Source organism: Hemibagrus wyckioides, linkage group LG13 (genome assembly GCF_019097595.1).
Source record: "Hemibagrus wyckioides isolate EC202008001 linkage group LG13, SWU_Hwy_1.0, whole genome shotgun sequence".
In the NCBI taxonomy this organism is placed as follows: domain Eukaryota; kingdom Metazoa; phylum Chordata; class Actinopteri; order Siluriformes; family Bagridae; genus Hemibagrus; species Hemibagrus wyckioides.
Genome location: NC_080722.1, coordinates 17,474,825 through 17,494,981, shown reverse-complemented (window position 1 = coordinate 17,494,981; position 20,157 = coordinate 17,474,825). Strand labels below are relative to the sequence as shown.

At 39.8% G+C, this 20,157-nt stretch overlaps 1 protein-coding gene across 6 annotated transcripts in view; it reads left to right on the top strand.

Moving 5' to 3' along the window:
- arhgap23b (Rho GTPase activating protein 23b) overlaps positions 1-20,157 on the top strand; it is a 32,114-nt gene that overhangs the window by 1,870 nt on the left and 10,087 nt on the right. Inside the window, exons 1-7 of one of the 6 annotated variants that reach the window (XM_058405828.1) lie at positions 5,842-6,081; positions 14,997-15,179; positions 16,905-16,929; positions 17,031-17,123; positions 17,225-17,303; positions 17,458-17,518; positions 17,739-19,035. In XM_058405828.1, the coding sequence (XP_058261811.1) occupies positions 6,028-6,081; positions 14,997-15,179; positions 16,905-16,929; positions 17,031-17,123; positions 17,225-17,303; positions 17,458-17,518; positions 17,739-19,035 (1,792 nt within the window). In that variant the 5' untranslated portion in view covers positions 5,842-6,027. Of the gene's footprint in view, positions 1-5,841; positions 6,082-11,593; positions 11,892-14,996; positions 15,180-16,904; positions 16,930-17,030; positions 17,124-17,224; positions 17,304-17,457; positions 17,519-17,738; positions 19,036-20,157 lie in introns of those variants that run through there. The other 5 variants (XM_058405831.1, XM_058405829.1, XM_058405827.1 and 2 more) reach the window with 5 other exon arrangements.

Below are 20,157 nucleotides of genomic sequence, written 5' to 3'. Positions count from 1 at the left end.
TGTCTCTCTTGTCACTATAAATGATCTTAGACATGACTGGGGCAATGGGCCCTTTCTTTGTAAAAAATAAAAGGTGTGTGTGTGTAGCATGACACACTCAGGCCTCCCGTCTCCATACAGGGTTCTCAGTGTCTCTTAGATGGTCACCACTTTTCTCTGGGCTGTTTTCCCCTGCTCTATTTTCCCATAGGCAGAACACATTATTACACCAAGTTAAAGAAACTTCTGTGCCACTATCCAAAACCACACTTTTGTCACTCATTCCGCAGACATAAGACTTTGTATCCAAATCTGAAAACAATGCAGGCTTGCCTTATATGCATCTCAATAGCTGTTTCAAATTCCTGTGTTCAGGGTTGTATGAATAGGTTTAGAAATAGAAGCGTTCTTTCCCCCTACATAGTGTTTTCCAAAGTGGTGTGCCCTCTGTTTGTTTATTCGCTGTAATGATCTCTGTGTATATGCTGCAGGCTGGACTCTGAAACTAAAATGAGGTTGTTTCAAAAGCATTTGCTCTGTTCCAGTTCCATTTAGTTTCAGTTGCTTAGCCCTAATAGAACGATAATAGTACTTCATCGCTGCTCAAGCCTACACACTGTATAACTATTTAATGTGTGATTGACAGGTCAACGAATAGCAAGTGAGAGCTGGGAAATACTGGGTCTTATTTTGGTGCACAGCTGTCTCTATATATTTTAACTTTCTCTGTCTCTCCTTAACACACATACACACATCTAAACACTGCAAGTTTCAAGCACAAAAGAGTCAGACGTTTTATTGTGACTATTAAAATGAAGTTCAATTCAATGTTCTCTGTTGAGTCAATTACTGAAATACATTTTTTAGGAAGTGATCATCTCACGGTACTTTCCTTTTGGCCTTGGCATCTATGAGTTCTGAGTGGGTGAGGTGTATCTGTGTATTTATATCCTCAGGAATGTTTTGTTTGGTTGCACTTTATTCTTTCCCTGAAAGTGGTCGGTCAGTCAAGCAAAGATCTCCACAGAGCATTAACCCTAGTCTAATGACTTAAAGATATTCAACTCATGGGTCTAAATCAGGGTCTGTTCGGTGTGTCCAATCTTCAGAGTGTGTCTAATGTTGCTATGTCTATAAAGGAAGTGACTGTTTTTCTGTGTCAAAGCAAACAAACTGTCATTCTGGTAGAAGCTTGTGTAAGCTTATGCAACTATTGACGCTTTTATCATGCTCATTGTTTATGCCTGCTAAATGTTGGTTTGGAAAAAAATGCACAATATTGGGATATCTAGTCTTTCATAGTAGATGATGTCTGGTGTAACTATTCAGTAAGGATTATGAGGAAAAAGACTTGTTAAGGGTTGAAAGAAATGAGAAAACAAGGTGGACAACAGTGTTTGAGTCTTTGATCTACAAAACAAGAAAATGAGTTACTGTAGATGGGCGTCTCTCTCAGTTCTAAATAATCAGACCCTCTGAGAAAACAAAGCAAGTTGTTTCCAGGATATAAACATGGCACAGTATATTGAGAGTTTTTTTCCAGATACAGCGGAGGGGGAGACATGGGGCTGAGGGTTGGGTGGTCGGGTTAATGTGGACTTCTATGAGAATGTGTTTCGATCTAATGTAGAATAAATAAGGTAGGTTGTAAAAGCAGGGAATAAAGGGAGATATGGACAGCTTAAGGATGCAGGATTAAAGCTGCCCATTGCATAACCATTGTGGGTCTGTGGGGGTGAACAGGAATCTGTGTGCGCTCTTACACTAGCATGTTTACACAACGCACATAATCACATCCATACACTACTGCTATGCGCCTTTGAATTATTACTATTCATTTTCAAAGTTATAACTCATGTATTAGGGCATTGAACAGATAAGAGTGTTATGTATTCCTTGGCCTCACTGTTATTCCTTGTTGTTGGAAGAAATCAGCAGAAGTAAAAGATACATGCTTCACATTTTTCCCCAAAATTGAATGCGTTCATCTTGTGTATCATGCCAGGATGAGGATTTATGGGGCGCTATTTCCAAACAGACGCGGACATGGGGAAGAGAGCATCAGATCTTCTGATCAGACACCAAACCATTATTTGTTAATGTTCATATGGATTATCCAGTGCAAAAAGTCGTTTTTAATTATGGAATATTATTTATTATTCGGCAATGTTATTTAAAAGGTATGCCATTACAACAACCACAAGAAATCATTTCTATGTTGCTGGTCAGTTCTGAAAACCCTCCCTCCTTCATTAGCATTCCGGTGTACTACTGTAGGACACGTGTGTGTTCGTGTGAAGCTTTAGAGAAAACGATTAAAGGAAGGGCCTTTTTGTGCATTTTTAGATTAAGACAAGACCAGCTAACTCATGACAAAATCCATCATTTTAAAATTGAAAACAGAAATTGTCCAGTGATTGGATCAATTGAAGCCAACTCAATGTGTCAGAGTGTAAAGTTCTATGTGCAATGTAATAAGAGTGCAGTATGAGCGATCTGGGAGATTTTGTGGTTGTCTGATTTCAGCACAACTCCTGCTTCTCTCTCTGTACGGGAAATGAGAGCTAACTCACATGCTGGCTGAGTTTGCAGTTGGCTGAAAAACCCTTCACTATGCAACACACACACCTGCACAACATATGTTTAATTAGTAACTTTAATTAGTAATTGTTTAATTCTGCAACATTAGAACAGAACCTTTAAGATTCCTTTATTTCGAGCATATAGCATGTGCGGGAACACAGTAAACAGTAACAGGAACACTTCCCTGACTTGAAGTAAGTAGAGTTGTGCTTTTATGTTTTCTGTGTGAGATTTCTGGTGCCCTCTTGTGGTTACACTGTAATTGTGTGCCTACATGACTGGCATGCTGACAGGATTAGTGATTATATATTTAGGAGCACCTCCCTGGTGCTCTGTAAATAGACAGATGGATGCCACCTCACTGTCCTGAACAGGGCAGATGTTCCCCTTCTCCTGCACAACAACAACAACAACATTATTTGCCTTTGAAATGATTTGTACATGACTTATAATCACCTATAACCTCCATTCAGAATTCAGCAGTAATAGTACAGGGTTTTTTTTGGGCAATAATTAAATCATTAAATCCAGTTAAAGATGCAATAGTCATTTTTTTTATTCCTTATTTGTATATAAATGACCTGGAAGATATACTGAACATGAAAAAAAAAAACCCAAAGCAAAACAAAACAGTGCATTAAGCCTTGGCCCAAAAGTGTATTAAGTCACTAAGAACATCTGTTTGGAAAACAGGCCGAAATGCTTTGTTTGTGTTTGAATGTGCCTCCTGTCAGTAATTCTATAGACATATTACTCGAAGAAACAACTATAGAACCACTGTTTAAATTTAGAAGTGGCTCTTTGTAAATAAACCTGAGTCTTGCCCTGTTTCACAAGTTAAAGCGGATTTATGGAAGCAAGTATATCTGATTATGCAACAAGGTAAGAAAAACCCTGTAATGAATAACAATGTACATCTTTTCTTTATTTGTGGGAATTAACACAAGTTACTTGATTACTTGTCTCAGGGCAGAAATCAGACCGTAAAAGGTAACATTATTCTAGACTAATGAGAAATATTTTACATGGTGGCCCTGGAATGAGACCCTTGTCAGAGACTGGATTAGACTCTGTGGCATGTGGCATCCCAGAAACCCTCCCTCTCTCCATCCACACCCTTCTTCCATTCCTTCAGTGCTGTGCTTCACCAGGCCTCTCTCCCCTACTCATCACTTTCTATGTCTAGACTAAACCCACCCTTGTGGGATGAAGGGGTGTTAAAATAATTCTTACAGATTTTTACAGATTTTAAGAGGGTCTGCCCATGCAATTACAGAGCTTAATACAGTTTGTAGTATTTCTTTGACTGATGTTTGAGCTATAGTACTTGACAAGAGGACATGGCTAGGAAGGAAACATAAAAATACTCAAGCGCCAACATTAAAGTCACAACATTTAAGGTCTAACATACAAATATATTAAATACTTTGAATACTTTAACATACATCAATATCATCTTTGAGCCTTTGGGTTTTCTGGTAGAGACTTAGGGACTATGGTGAGCATCTGCAATACTTTTCATTCTGTTTTCATCATTTATATTTAAGTATTATTGCTGAATTATTCGTTCGGTACACTGATTTAGATAAATATGTAAATAAACTGATTTTTCTCTTAGTCTGTATTCATTGCTGACCTCTTCTGGTCAAGCATATTGTCACAAAAAAGGCTTTTTATTCCACGTTGATAAGTTGTCTAATACAGAGACTAAGGCCATTTTAATAACATGTTCTTTTGCCCTTACGAGTTTTGTGTATTTTTGACATTTCTTTGAGTCATGTGTGTATGTGAGTGAAAATATCAGCAAGGCACACATCTGACTGCACAAACTCTAGTAAACGTGACTGCTTTTAAACACCTCTCCTTTCCTCTGATGTCATTGCATGCAGCATTTATTATGTAATAGATTACTCTGTTTGTGTGTGCATTTTGCCCTTGGGAGGATGTCACCTAATGTCAACTTCAAAATGATGTCTCGCTTCACTGAGCAGTATCTTCCAGCTTCAGGCCACAATGACGCTGCCGTGGTCCAAAGAACGGAAGTGGCTGACACACAGTCATACAGATAGGGCAAGGAATCTCCTTCACTTCCTCTTTGTCTTTTATCCATTTGCTTATTATCACATTTTAAAATATTTACTTTGTTTTACACAAGACAATAGTTTTTTTAGTCTGTGTGTGTGTTTTGGTATTTGGTATAAATAATAAAGGAATTATTATTATTATTATTATTATTATTATTATTATTATTATTATTATTATTATTATTATTATTATTTACATTGTCTAATCCTTAATATTTAATTACCACAAGGTCTAAGGAAAATATATAAAATGAATATATTTTCTCAAGTGAAAGTGTGAAAGAACCTGAGATGGCATTTTAGGTTTTTGCCTGATTCTTTGTGGTCTATACAAATGTAATGGAATGTGTATTTGTGTTATTGGAACATTTGTGTGATTGTGTGGTTGTGTACTAGGCAGTGCTTGTGTATAATAGAGCCAGCATTCTGTCTAAAAAGGCTTGTGTGTGTATGTGTGTGTGTGTGTAAGTGTCTGGGGTTAATCAGTAGGTCATGGGCACTGTATTATTCATTTGTGCACAATGCCCACCTGCTGTTTTGCTGAGCTCCAGCAGCAACTGGTCCCTGGTTGAAAGGCCACTGAAATGGGTATTTAGGGTCAATTCACATAGATTTGCATCTTTAGGTTTTATTGGGCTCTTTTCAGCCCACAAAACAGATTTTTGGTCTGATTTAGCTGTTTGTATTACATTACGTTGTGTTTTAAAGGTTTAAGTGTTGCTCTATTTAAAAATACTTCTTAGTACCACCTCAGAGACAAATAATGGTACCGTTTAGTACCCTTTATTTTTCTGAGAGTGTGGGGACATCACCATAAGCACCATCTGATCTCATACTAACAATCTTTCAGTACTCTCTGCACGGTACATCTATTTGGTAGCTCAGTATAGTTTCTTAAGATGCAAGTTTGGGAATCTCTGGGGTTTTTTTCTTTCTGAGCAGTACTATTTTGGGAAGTGTTCCATTCAGATATAGCCTACAATAATAACATGCTCCATGGAGTGTAAATGGGTTCCCGGACTCATGCACCTGCCCAGGGGCCCCGCGATTTACACAGACCCCGCCCTGCACACCCGCAAATATACATATACTATATATATATATAGCTCTGAGAGATGATTGGCTGAAACAAGCTGTCACTCTTTAAATGACCACACCCCCCTGAGAGAGATGTGGAGGGCGGGATGTTTGTTGCTGTGGTATTCATGAGGGCTGGTGCGTTCATATTTAACATAACGGTCAGTGGAGAGAAAACGGGATGAATGTTGAGTCCGGCATATAACAGAAAATATTATTTGTAGGTGAATTGCGTTCATATTAGACGGGAAGGTATTTTAAGTTGTCAAGTCTGTGCTGATCGGTTCAGCCTCCGACAAATGTCATGAATGGAGTTGCCTTCTGCCTTGTTGGAATACCACCGGTCTCTCAAAGTGAAGTAAGTTCTTCATATAAACTTTAACTTTATACTAACAGAAGCTATTTTAACACAATGTTGCTTCAGACTGGCTATCCATGTAATATAGCTGTATGCTGGCTTTTTTTCCCCATTGCAACACTGTTGTGGTCATGTCACATGGCTCACCTCACCCCCTTTGAAGTTGACCATGAATTGAATGACCATGCCTAATGACCACAACCAAAACAACAACAATAACAAAAAGGAAACAATCTGCACTACTTACTATATTCAGTTTGTATGGGTCTAGTTAAGGCATGTAAACTGTAGCTAAAAGCTGTGCAAATAATCTACATAAGAAGTCACAGTAAAAAGAAAGGTGGTGTACATTTGCATAAGTTGAGCCACAGAGGCAGACAGAAGGGACATTGTGGCAGTCACTGAAGCCCCCACAGAGGAGGAGGAGATATGTGTCAATGCTTATTGTTCTGTACTGTACAGTGGCGTTTATACTAGCTGCAGCCAGCTGCATCCTTTTCATACTCGAAAACTTAGGCAGTATGCATTGAAACTCCCTTACAAACCCACCACATGTGGGATGTGTGGGATGAGGTATTGCAGCAGCCAGAGTAATGAAGCACTATAGAGCATATGACAAGATAACCAGTAGGGTGTAACCAAGTCTGTGTTTCTTCCCATCACTTTTTTCTTTTTTCTTTTTCTTTTTTGTTAAATACACAGTTTGCTTGCAACCGTGTCTGGGTTTTGTCATTCTAAGTTACAAAGTGCCTGATGTTATTTGGTGACGATAAAACAGTGTTTAGACTTCACAGATGCACCCTAGATTAGTATTATTTTTCTTTTTCACTGTCTTTCTTTTTGTGGATTAGAAGCACTTTTACTGCACGTGGGCGTGACCCTGCAAGTTTACTTCAGAGGCATGGGAAGGCTGGATACTGACCGCAACCCTACTCTCTTTAGCAGAGCTGTGGTTAGAGCTTTGTTGCAGTTCAGCCCAGTGTCATTAGACAGCTGTTTTTATTGTCTTGGTGAGATTGCACGTGTAATTTACACTAGTTCAGGGCCCTGCACTGTCCTTATTTTGGGAAACTTCAGAACCTAAAATCCTAAAATCTGCTGAGCATTCAAAGACTTCCTGTTCAATTCTCTTCCTGTTTTGTGCACTGATAAATGTGCTAAATGCTGTTCTGTTTGCTTTTGTATTGGTCGAAGGAGTGTCCTGAGATCCAGCATTTAGTTAAGTGAAGTAGAATTGCATACATTTGACTAAAGTAGACCTCAATATCGTTTATACTTGAAGAACAACATTTTTTGACACCTATTCAGATTATTTTAAACATCCCTTTGGAAATCAGTGTCCTGTTAAGAAGATTATTGAAAAGAATATATTACAGAGAGGTAATAAGAGTTCACAATAATGTCGAACTGAATAATAGATGAAGGACATTAAGTAGACAATGACTATAACTTGCTTTTGTAGTGTGACTAACTGGCTGGAAATAACCTTGAATAAACTGGGAAGGACCTTGTGTTTAGTGCATTTCCTCTTTTATGTTTATGATAGAGTTATAGCAGCAACACTACACACCAATCCTTGAAAGCAAATTAGAAGCAAGTGTTTGTCTTTGGATTCTTATTTAATATAGTGTAAATGGGTAAGGACAGCATGTCACAGCAGCGTCTGAATACAGCTTACCATATCCTTCCCGAGTTAGCATTACATTCTGATGAATATTATATAATCTTTGTTGATGGCTCTGGTTGAATGACAGAGCATTTAGCCATAAGGCAGGAACCAGCTAAGGTTGTATAACAATAGGTGTTAAGCGACTGACATTCAGTTTAGAAGGCTGATTATTCTCCCATGGGATTGAGGCCTTGAGTTACTGGTTATCTCTGTGTACATTGCAGACTTTCCTCAATAATTAACTTGACCCCCTGCCCTTGTCTGTGATTTGTGTGTAATTGTGTGTGCATGTCTGTGCTTTCCATGCAGAGGCAGCACATAGTCTCCGGCTTGTTAAACTCTCGATACAATGAAGTTAATCCAGTGAGCTTCCCAAGTTTCAGTAAGGAATGGCCTTTCCTTGTGTCAGGGAGATTACAGGCTTAACAGAGCTACTCTCTTCTTTGGGGAGACATCAGAAGTGAGCCATTGAGTTTCTGACAAGAGTACAGTCATGACCTTCATTGAATTAAATCAAAATCTAATCAGATCTTTAAAGTGAAACTATATCAACTGTCTATCTGTGTTGTTAGTTTTCCTGTCATACCTTGATGTTTAGGACAGGCTGACAGGCTCTTTAGCTCATTATGATAAATTTTAGAATGTGTCTGGCCTTTCACCCTTTTAAGAGAGCTTGTCAAGACAGTGGAGCTACGTGTGCATGTGTGGAGTGACAGGGAGCAAATTAAGGTGACCCAGATGGGCATACTTTACAAGGGAAAACAGCAAGTGATGTAGAGATACAGAGACAGAGAAAGACAGAGAGAGAGAGAGAGAGAGAGAGAGAGAGAGAGTGAGGGTGGGCTTTGGAATGGTCTTTTTGCTCATATCTGAGAGTGGGAGGTACAAGGCAGGCTTGGTCTTGTCTTTGAAATGCACTGGTGACAATGAGCCTCTGTCTCTGCCAGGCTCAGAGTAGGGTGAGACATGCTCCTGTGTCACGGGAGGGGCAGCATCCCACATAGGTTAGAGGTGAAAGGTCAGACGCAACTGTTCAAGCTCTCTGTTTTAATTGAGGTGGATGGAAACAGTAAGTTATATATATTTCAAGGGACCTGGTGTGAAGACTGACAGGAGCTCAAAGGGAGGTGAGAGATAGAGAGACCACTTTCTCTAGTTGAAAAACCAGTGGGTAAAATTCTCCGCCCAGACGGGGGCTAGTAGAGGAATGTGAATCAAATGATCCACTTGGTGGGATTAGTAGGAATTTAGACTGGGATAGAGCAAGGGTGATCTCAAGTGTAGGAAATAGTGCTATGCTCCAGCTGTCTTTCCAAGGAAGCACCACTGTGTGCTACCTCTTTGTATTTTGCTATAACATAATGATGCCTCGCACCTATTTGTTACATGGTATTAATGTAGGACCATGCAGAAGGGGTAAAGAATTTATTATTACATAATATTACACAACTCTACCTGCTTTTTATAGTAACATTCACCTCATGCATACAAAAGCTGTGGAAATGCTCATTTAAAGCATTTAAGCTAGATGCAACATGTGATGAAGTGACATTGTGTCATAACATTTTCATTCCAGCCATTCTGTGCAGGTAAAAAAAAAGTAAGCTGTGTGGTAATTATGCATTCCTGACAATAAGCTCAAACATATTAAATATAACAATGACTTAATAATGATTACATTTCTTATCTTGCTCTCTCCATATTTATTAGGTTGGACTAAAGGTTTTATATTTTCTGCTGAATCGTATAATGTGCTCATGTTAGAGCCCGGTCCATTTACAGTTATCTGGGGCTTTTGCATGAGGGCTCAGTTAACTATCAGCATGGTTATATAGGTCTTTCCTGCCATTCAGACTCGCATTTTCACATGAGTGTAAAGGATGCCTGGAGAAGGTGCCAATTATTACTACACATAACACAACCATGTGAATTGTTTCTATAACAAGCCTTTGACACAGTGAGTTATCTTAGTATGGTTATTATATTGGAGTTTTTGCCTTTTTTGAGACTTTTTGAGTTTTATTAAATTTAGTAAAAGATACAATATGTTTAATGAATATTATATTGTTAAAGCCTACATTCCAAGCATTTCACGCATAAGGCTGTGCAATTATTAAGAAATCACAAACTTTCAGTCGCTAGCTAAGAACGAACCCATGAGTAATATAGGATCAGTACTGTGTGTGCCGATGTCCTCAAGTGGTCATGTACTGCAAATGCTCCCCATGTTATTCACAGGACTTCCTTTTAATGTGTATGACATTTTAATAGTGTTAAATTAATGTTAGAGAGAATCTAATTTAAGCTTGTGTGGATATGTTTTCCTGTGTGTGTGTTGATTGGATTGGCCCCATATGTCCCATTGTTCCTTTCTGTCACTGACTGCATTGTCACAGTGGTTATATTTGTGTAGTGGCTCTGTATCCTCTGCCATCATCTGTCTTCACTGCCTGCTCTTCTCTTCTCACCCTCTTGTGACTGTAACTGTATATATACAGTGTGTGTCTGTGGGTGTCTTTATATGTATGTATGCTTTTCTTTCACTGGAGTAATTCCTCAACCCTGCCATCCTGCCATTGTTATGTTTTATAGCACAGTGCTGGCAAGACAGAGAAGCAAAGAGTAACTGGTCCATTCCAATGCAAAGTTTTCTGTTCAGTGTTGAATTGTGTGACAATCAGCCCCTCTCTTCGCCATTTAAAAAGATCCAGCTTCACTCGTTCACGATCTCCTACAACTGTTACTACCTGCAGCATTCACAAATTTAGATGAACTTTTTTTTAAATCTTTAATTTTTCTCCCACTGATATTGCTTAAACAATACACACTCAAATATACACAATTAAACAGACTTCTTTCTCTTAGTCCTAAATTCAGACAGTGGGTGCGTTTCTCCTACTATATCAGGAATCCAGCAGTGACAGCCAGGTCGTTGAGTCTAAAATGAGTCGACAGAGAGAGAGAGAGAGAGAGAGAGAGAGAGAGAGAGCATAGAAAGAGCAGCTCATTACACCACCAGCAGGCTGCACTAAGCTGGACACAGTAAAGACAAGCACAGAAGAAAGGTAGACAGGGGGATAGAGGGATGGGGTTAGAGGAGGGGCTGCAGAAAAGGATGAAAAACCAGTCACTTGAATGGCAGTGTTCACTGCCAGCTTGACAAATAGAAGGACCACTATTATGTCAAAGACTTGGAAGAGGATCTCTGGAGGAGGATATTGAGTGCATACTGGGTAATAGCACCAGCGGAGACTTTAGGAGCCTGACCAAGTCTAAAGTTTTTCCACTTTATGGATCTTTCTATAGTGTTTACTTGTAGCTCACAATTCAGTACCTGGCTATGGACATCATCAGTGGATAATAAACAAAACAACAACAGAATTTTTATGGAAACAAGGCCCTACTAATTTTTGCAGAAGAGAATGTTAGCAATTTTTACAATTGGACACATTATTGGATGGGAAATCAAACATCTGGGTGAAAATCACTACTGAAGACCCTACCAGGGTGATGAATGGACTATGTCAAAGCCTTCCACACTGCATAGTAAGACAAGAAATGTTAATGCATTAAATGACCACCAGTCAAGTCTGAAGTGAGGAACAGGCTCAGAAACGTCTTAATCAGGAGATCCAAGATAACAGTATTGAAGATCATCTAACAAAAGAAAGAACAAAACATGAACCTGATGAGTTGGGAAATCCAGGGAACCCAGACCCAAGTGCTATTTTATGATTTCCAAATGGATGGGAGACAGGACTAACATGATACATGCTGAAAAGTATCGTCTTCTATAAAGATCTTAAAATGTTTTGGAGATTATATTTGAGTGCAGATGCTCATGTACAAAGAAAAGTGAGCATATACCTGTTTGTAGGCATGACCCTAGTGGAGGACTGACCCTTCTATGTTTGTCAAGTGGTGGTTGTGACATTAGGCTGGGATGTGGGCTATGAGACGCTCAGTGTTGGGGGTTCCAGCTCCAGCTGGTAAGGAATGGTGCTTTGAGTTCCCAGTGGGGGTGGACTGCAGTGACCCTGAGCCTCGCTGTATATGGCTGGCAGCTTTGAGGAACTTAAACGTCCAACACAGCCATGTACGATTCACCAGGAGGAACATGCTGAGCTGGCATCTGCATTGGGTAAGAGATCATATATGTTCGGCGGTCTGCGAGAGCCTTTGAATCATCCATCAGAATTGGGCAAGTTTTTGTTATGTGATATATGTAGTTCCTTACTGATTTGGGTTAGCTGATTAGAATAATAGTCAATAATCTACTTCGAAGCATTATAGCACATGTAGTTGTATATTATTCCAGTCTTATTAACTGTCCAAATAGTATGTTATGGTTGCAGAAGTGATCTCTTCTTCATCCAGAGCCTATATATATATATATATATATATATATATATATATATCATTACTCACCAACCTGGTTTATTTAGATTGTGGTTATTCTAATTCAAACTGTCCTAGGTATGTACATTATTGTTTTGTAGTATTCTGTGCTTTTGGTTCACGCAGACATTTATGAGGTTGGATCTGAGTGTTGTTTAGCTGTAGGGTTTGTGCTGGCATGTCTTGGTGCTTTGCTCTGTCGGGGTTGTGTTTACACCTCCAGTGCCTTATGTAAGGGATGCTGTTTGGGGGGCTACTACTTACCGTTAGAAAGGAAATAGGAATATATTTGTGTGCTTGTTGAATATGTGCAAGTGTGAGTCATGGATGACATACTACATCATCCTGCCGTTGTCAGGCTGTCGTTGGTTAACCTACAGAAAAGAAATGGATTAAATAGGTCAGAAATAATAGATAGAAAAGTATACAGACATACAATATTATATGATTTTAAAGACTTTATACAATAGGCGGTACTATTACTTGTGCAGATTGTGTGGAATGTGCTGAGAAGAAGCCCTGAGAATTACCCCTCTAATTTAATCTCTAATGCTTCCCTATCCATAGTTTTATGTCACACAGAGCTTTTAGGGGTCAGCATGTTCTTTTGAAAAATCAGGAATAATATAAGGATCATTATTCTGTTTGGGAGGTTACAGGAATACAACCCCTTCTGGGGTGATTCACTTTTAAGAATGATCAGTCCTAAAACTACATTTAAAAAGTGTGTGTTTGTGTGTGTGTGTGTGTGTGTGTATGTGAGAGAGAGAGAGAGAGAATGTGTTTATTTTGCTAACAAAAAACTAACCCAAAATTGTGGAACAACTCATAGTTCAGTGCAATGGGATGTCAATTCCCAACCATGTTAACATATTTTGTGTGTGTAATACTGTCTCCACATGTGCAAGTGTTGTGGTGTCTCGGAATCTTGCGCTCATGTGTGTGTGTTTATCCTCACCTGAGTGTGACATGCCTAGTGCTGGAATCCAGTCATTTCAACTCAGCACTTACCTCACTTCATTCCTTCTCATTCTTCTGCCTCATCGTGTCATCAGTTGCCTCTGCATCACATCCCAAGTATGTAGGCATTGCACAAATCTCTGCCCTATTATATTCCTTCAGGCTCAGTTTCAACATATTATCACCTTGTATTGACTGAACATAAAATGTTTCTTTCCTCGGATCTCTCTTGCTTCTATTCTTTGAGCCATTTGGTAAAGATTTATATATATGGAAGTAAGGGTTAATGAGACCACAGAGACTCTAGGACTTTGACACATTTCGGAGAAACTAGAGCAGGAAAAGGTGCTAAAGAGAGAATAGACAAAGAGGGTCTAAGGAAGTGTTAAGACAAGTCTTCTAGGAAGTCTTTTTATAAGACTTACTGTATAGTAGAAAGCTGAGAGCTTTTCCATATTAGTCAGACATATTTTTAGAGAGTAAAGGATCCCCTTAATGGCTAACTAAGGGAGGTACTGCACTTCCTGCTTCAATGTTTCCACTTCCTGTTGTTGTTTTCCGGGCAGAGCGGCACAGTGCAGCGTGCGAGCTGATGGAACGGTGGGGGAGCTGATGTGGAGAGGAAGAGGGTGGGTGCACGAATAGGATGAGTGAGCTCTAGGAGAAACACCAGCCATTACCAGTCTATTTACATTTGCCTGGCACTTTTATTTCAAGAACTGCGAGCTAATACACATTTAATGAATTATGGAATTTTCTGCCTGTGCCCACTAAAATTGCACATCCACATTTGTCAACCAGTTTAAAGCAGCAAGTATCATTTATTTATATTTATGTAACTTTGATTCGATTGCATTTGATGAGAGCGATGATTCCACAGAAGCAGCTCAGCTGTTCATTTTTGCTCCCACATACACGTAGAAATGTGAGGAAACATTTTTCTCAAATCATGCTGAACAAAGCCAGCTGAAATCCAAGATCACTGACCTTTTCCTTGTGCACCAAATCTCCACAATAAGGAGACTTAACAGCAGGTCATCAATCTGTGGTACAACATCAGTGTTGATTTAGAATTGTTAACTGGTGAGTGAAATCTTGCAGAATCAGCAGATTACCTAACCTAAAAGTGGCCTATAACTTCTTTATTTATAATAATTCAGAGAACCTGTGGCCTGTGGCCGTTTTTTTTCAGTGTGTATCCACTAAGAATAGTTTGTACACCCAAGACTTAACTTGGCTCTAGTGATGAGCAACTTAAGCCAATACATCTGTTATGAAAACTATGAATAGGCCAAATCAGCAGCCCATCTGTCAAATACATCTGCCCTGTTCCGACTGAGGTGTATTTTTGGAATTTAATAGGCTCTCGTTGTTCCATTGCTTCTACTTTGTTCCATACCTTGCCTATAATGTTGGATGACCTTTATTTATACATTTTGCATTTTTGTCTGTGTGAGAGTGAGAATGCGTGCGAGTGTGTAATGTTTTAATGCTCCCGTTGTTCCACATCAGGAACCACTGTATTTACTTTTGGCTTGTGCCATTGTTGGTAAGTCCCATGTGGTGGTTGATTATAGCATCGATGTTTAAAATAGACATTCCTGAGACATTCCTCATTCACGTGTGAAAAGGAAGGGGGTTGATCTCGTGCCCTCAAACTGGGTGGGGGGAGATTACTGTCACCTAAGTGTATTTTTGAACCCACCCCTAAAACTAAGCTAACATCAGGTTTTGTGTTTGTTCAAGGCAAGCTTAAGTCATCTTCATCATCGTAAACGAAATATCTGCAAACATCTTACAGACAGAAAATATCATAGCTCACCAGCTCATTATACTCAATATTTTGTTCACCATTTCATAACCTTCTTTCTGTGCTGCTGTGTTGTAGGCTAAAGGGCCAAGAGATGGAGTTCTGTTGTCCAATGAGAATGCACGTCCAGTGTCCAGGGAAGGCATGGCATGGAAGGGCCCTCGTACGGTGGTCCTGCAGAAGAATTCTCAGGGCTTTGGGTTTACACTACGCCACTTCATAGTGTATCCACCAGAATCTGCCCTCCATACCTCCGTGAAGGTAACACATGCACAAGAATAAGGTCATTGTTGTATAAAGGTACATTCCTACAAACTGTGTCACACAGCCTTCCTCTATTCACCTGGCTGTAGTTACAGAGATCATGTGAACAAAACTTAAGAATTTAAGCATATGTCTTGAGCAAGAGTGTGGATATTTCTGTGGATTTACAGAATATGTGGATATATATTTAAGAGTGCGGAACTTCATTATAAGTGCAAGATTGTTATCGTGATATAGCTTTAATACAACAGTTTTTTTTTTATTAGAAGAAGATATTATCACACGTTACATTACAGCACAGTGGAATACTTTTCTTCATATATCCCAGCTTTAGAAGTTGCGGTCAGAGCACAGCGTCAGCCATAGTACAGCACCCCTGGACCAGAGAGGGTTAAGGGCTTTGCTGAGGGGTCCAACAGTGGCAGCTTCGCAATGCTGGGGCTTGAACCACAATCAACAACCCAGAGCCTTAGCCACCACTTAAATGAAAATTAGAAATTAATATAGACTAACTGATATTTTAAGATCCTAAAGAAGCCACATTCACAGATCTTAGCCTATCTTAGATCCAAAGATTCCTGTACATTTCTGTTAAAGGTGCATCTGGTGAAATTGGCTACACTTCTTCCTTTTTACCTTCATCTGACAAGCTTTCATAGTTTAATACAGATGAAATGTTCATGAAAAACATCCAAATGCCATCTGATGATTTTTGCTAACTCTCCTGCAATAAGGGTTTAAACTGCAATGTTTTTAGATGGGGATTTTTATTTGGCAAACACAGAAGCGGAGCAGTGAAACTTCCCAGTGTAGTAATGCTAAATATACAGACTCTTGGAACGCTGCAGATTACTGAAATGGAACGAGCTGTTGTACGATGTACCAAAGTGCTTCATAATTCCTGCTCAGATGCCTAGTTTGCCTGAGAGTTTTAACACAGTACAGCATACTTATTCATATAAAGCTGAGCTCTGCTGAATCTTTTCTGTTCATGGCTAACCATTTTTAGCTGGGTTACAAGCCATATTGTAAGTGGACACATAGCATAATGCTGCATAATATGACTGGAAAAGGCCTGTTTCAAATGTTTTGCATTACTACCCCCTTGCGACTCCTATAACAAAATTCACTAACCCCTGACACCACTCAAAGCAGTTGCATGGTTCAGTCTTTCAGACAGCCATGAGATTGTGCAGTTTATGATTTCAGTTTAATCTGCTGAAAATACCTTCATTATAATCTCCCTATGAGCTGTGGACCTCACTTCTGAGTCCTGCACAGAATTCTTGTCCCTAACTGCTGTAGCAGTGAAGGGGTCAGGACAGACAGATGCTTACTTCTCTGACTCTAAAGCCTCCTGCTTTTGTGCGGGTGTCAGGAATGAGCTGTGTCAGCAAAGCCTCAGAGCCTGTGCACAGCCAGATCCAGACAGACTGACCATTCAGCTCTTGTGTGTGTGTGTGTGTGTGTGTTCGGAAGATGAAGGGATTGGATGTTATCCTGTGCACCTTATTTGTATTTGACTATGTTTGTGCATGTAATTATTAGTGTGGTTGGGTTTACAAAGAGCGATTGTTAGCTAGTCTAGTCAATAATATGAATTACACTCTAGATTAATTATTTTTAACCTTACCACGTGACAGTGGACAATGGTTCCCTCTGGTGGTAAATAGATTATATTACATTACAACTAATGGCTCTTTATTTGTTTTGTTTTTTTAGGATGTAGAGAATGGCAATGGAAAAGGTGAGTTTCACCAGTGATTACTGTCTTTTTCTAATCTACATAACATTTCAACTGAGGGTGTTTATTCGTGCCTCTATATTAGCTTGTGCTGTTTTTCTTAGGGGCTAATAGGGGTCGTCTGGAGCCTATGGATACTATTTTTGTGAAGAGCGTGAAGGAAACAGGTCCTGCTCACCAGGCTGGGCTCTGCACAGGTAGGAGAAACTAAAGCTATGGTATATTTATTAAAACAAAAGAAGCACTACACTGTTTGTATTAACTGTGTGTCTGCCCGTTCATGTGTTTTTGTTTGTAGGAGACCGGCTAGTAAAAGTAAATGGGGAAAGTATTCTGGGGAAAACCTATTCTCAGGTTATAGCACTAATCCAAAACAGGTAGGTGAATGTGTATGAGATTTAATAGAAAGGATTAGGTTAACACAACTTGCTTTGCTGTTACTGGCTAATTTATTTGCATACATAGCATCTTCAGTTATCACTTCAGTTATGCCTTTTGTGCTTATTACTCAATTTGTTTGTTTGTTTGTAGTAAGAGTGTGCTGGAGCTTTCCATTATGCCTAAAGATGAGGATGTGCTCCAGTTGGTAAGTGTGAGTATGACTTTCTGCTGTTTCTCCTCCTCTCCTTGTTCTATCCCATCACATTCATATCTACTCACCTTGACAATTATTGATGATCTACCATTTTTGTCACTGCAATAGATTTATCAATAGTGCTGCTATAAAGTGCGCTTTTCTACCCCTTTTCTCCTTTTTTGTTTCATGTTTTCATAAATGTGTAATTCTTTTACTATTTTTTGCACTCCTATAGGCATACTCTCAAGATGCTTATCTGAAAGGGAATCAGCCATACACCGGAGGGGCTCAAAACCTTCCAGAGCCTCCCCCAATCTGCTACCCTCGCGGCAAACCAACCTCCTCCGGTATACCTGCCAACCTGAACTGCAGGCGTGGGTCAGCTGGTCTCTTAGACAGCCGCACCATGGGAGATAGTACTGGGGGTATAGGTCACCGCTCAGATGTCTCAAGCCGCCATGCACTTCGCAACCAGCGTGCACGGTCCTCAACCATAGCCATCAGCCCTCTGGACTTTCACTTTGCCAACCATAATGCAGCCATCACCTCAGCCTCTCTGCCCCACCCACGGAAGGGCAGCCTTCCAATGTCGCAGAGTGAGCTGTGTCATCAGGCCCTGGCTAAATGGTACCACAATCAGACAACAGAGCGCCCATGTATGTCTCACCAGCACCGCAGTATCTCTCAAGATACACTGCTTTACCATTATGGAACAGCCATGGGAGTCAACCAATCCCCTTACATAGACTCATGTTGGATGGGTAGATGGGCTATGACTGGGGCTCAGCAATCAAATCGCTCCTGCTCAGAAAATCTGTTGGCTGCTTGTGCTGAGTATGAGAAAAGCCATGAGCGCTCGCTAGAGAAACTGGACAAGGCAGCTACTCTGGTTTCACCTCGCTATGAGCATTCAGTCCGGGTAGACGAGCAGTCCTGCTTGGTCAATCAACGGTCAGTAATTTGCGCAGATGTGCCGCCCCCAGGCCGGGGATCAAGCCATGCCCAGGAGCAGACAAGCTCTCAGTCTTATCAGTCAGTCCAGCCAAGATGTTTGCCCACACAGACAGTAGATGACCAGATGGTGGGCTACCGCAGCTATAGTCCTTCTTTCTGTCGCAAAGCAGGCCACCTCATGCAGCAGGCTCACTCCTTTAAGGATTCTTCCTACACTGGGCCTCACCTCAGCTGGACTGCCACACCTAAAACCAGCCCCCCTGATAGCGCACCTTCTTCAGGCAGAGATTCGTCCCCTATGTCCATGTCTTCCACTGCTGAGACACAGAACTCTACAAAGGAAAGCTCAGGTAGTGGGCCAACAGTGGAGGAACCTGTTCAAGCACAAATGCAAGAGGTAGTCCTTAGACAAAAATCCTCTGCTGGCAAGTTTACCCCCCATGCAATGCGCCACCCAAACTATTCTGTGCCTGTGGATCTACTCGAGCCTCCTGTTGCCTCGGCCCCTGCACGGTCCAATGGTAACCTACAACACCTGCCTGTGGAGCAGGACTCCCTGGCTTCCATTCCCTTCATAGGTCAGTATGGGGGCATCACTACTAGTTGCTTGTTTGTCACTAATCACTACTGGTTGGTTGCTTGTCAGTTCTCCCTAGTGGATGAAGTATCTTCTTATGACAGATTTTTGGAAACTATACTCTATAAATTCAAGTATTTAGCATTATTTCCAGTAAACATGGCAAATATTTACTTGTTTACTTATAATAGATTAAAGACTGAAACTTAAAATATAATTTTTTTTGGTGTGGTGGTTAAGCAAAACACATTTATACTATAAGACAAATTGAAAAAAGAAGCAAACAACTTGTTAGAACAATCTGCAGTAAGGAATAAAGCTCTGATCAGCGGTACAGATTTTAATTCAAAAGCTTGTTGAATGCAGTGGTTTTAGGTAAGGACATGGCCAGATGATTAGTAATGAGAAGGTCACTGCTAGCCTTAATGAGCGCTTTGCAGTCCGAAAAGCCACTTGAACAAGATCTCAGACAACTCTCACTTTAATGGAATTAAAATGTATACTAATTTAATTGGATCTAGCCCGTAATAATTTAAATCATAATTGGAAAATTTTAACCATTTAATATAATGAACTATATAGCTGCCATAAATCCATCCATTAAGATTAATGTAATTATAGTATTTTGCCATTCATATTGCACCAAGGAACAAATTAGATATTCACCTATTACTGCACTGTTACCCCCACCACCCATCCCCATGTCTATTTTCCTATGTCTGTAAACCTATACGTGCCACAGGTTATAAGCTTTGTAAATATGATTGAATTAAAGCAACTATTATTTTAGATTTGTAGACAGGAACATTAAAAGGTCTGCAACCCGAGCAACAGCTGCTCATCCAGATTACTGTAAATATTCATGTATGAATAATGTAACACCTATCATATAACAGAGCATTAGGCGAGTTCAGGAGATTCTTAAAGGTCAGGGTCTCAGAAAAAGATTCTTAATGAATACAGAATTAACGTTATATTTTAGAGGATTTTGCAGTGAGTATCATTTAAAGAGATTACCTTATAAATAAGATATTCATATTAATAGACTGATATTAATCGACTGAAAGTGTTGCGATTTCAGTTCACATACTCACATACTGATTAAAAATCTGAGCTATGGATT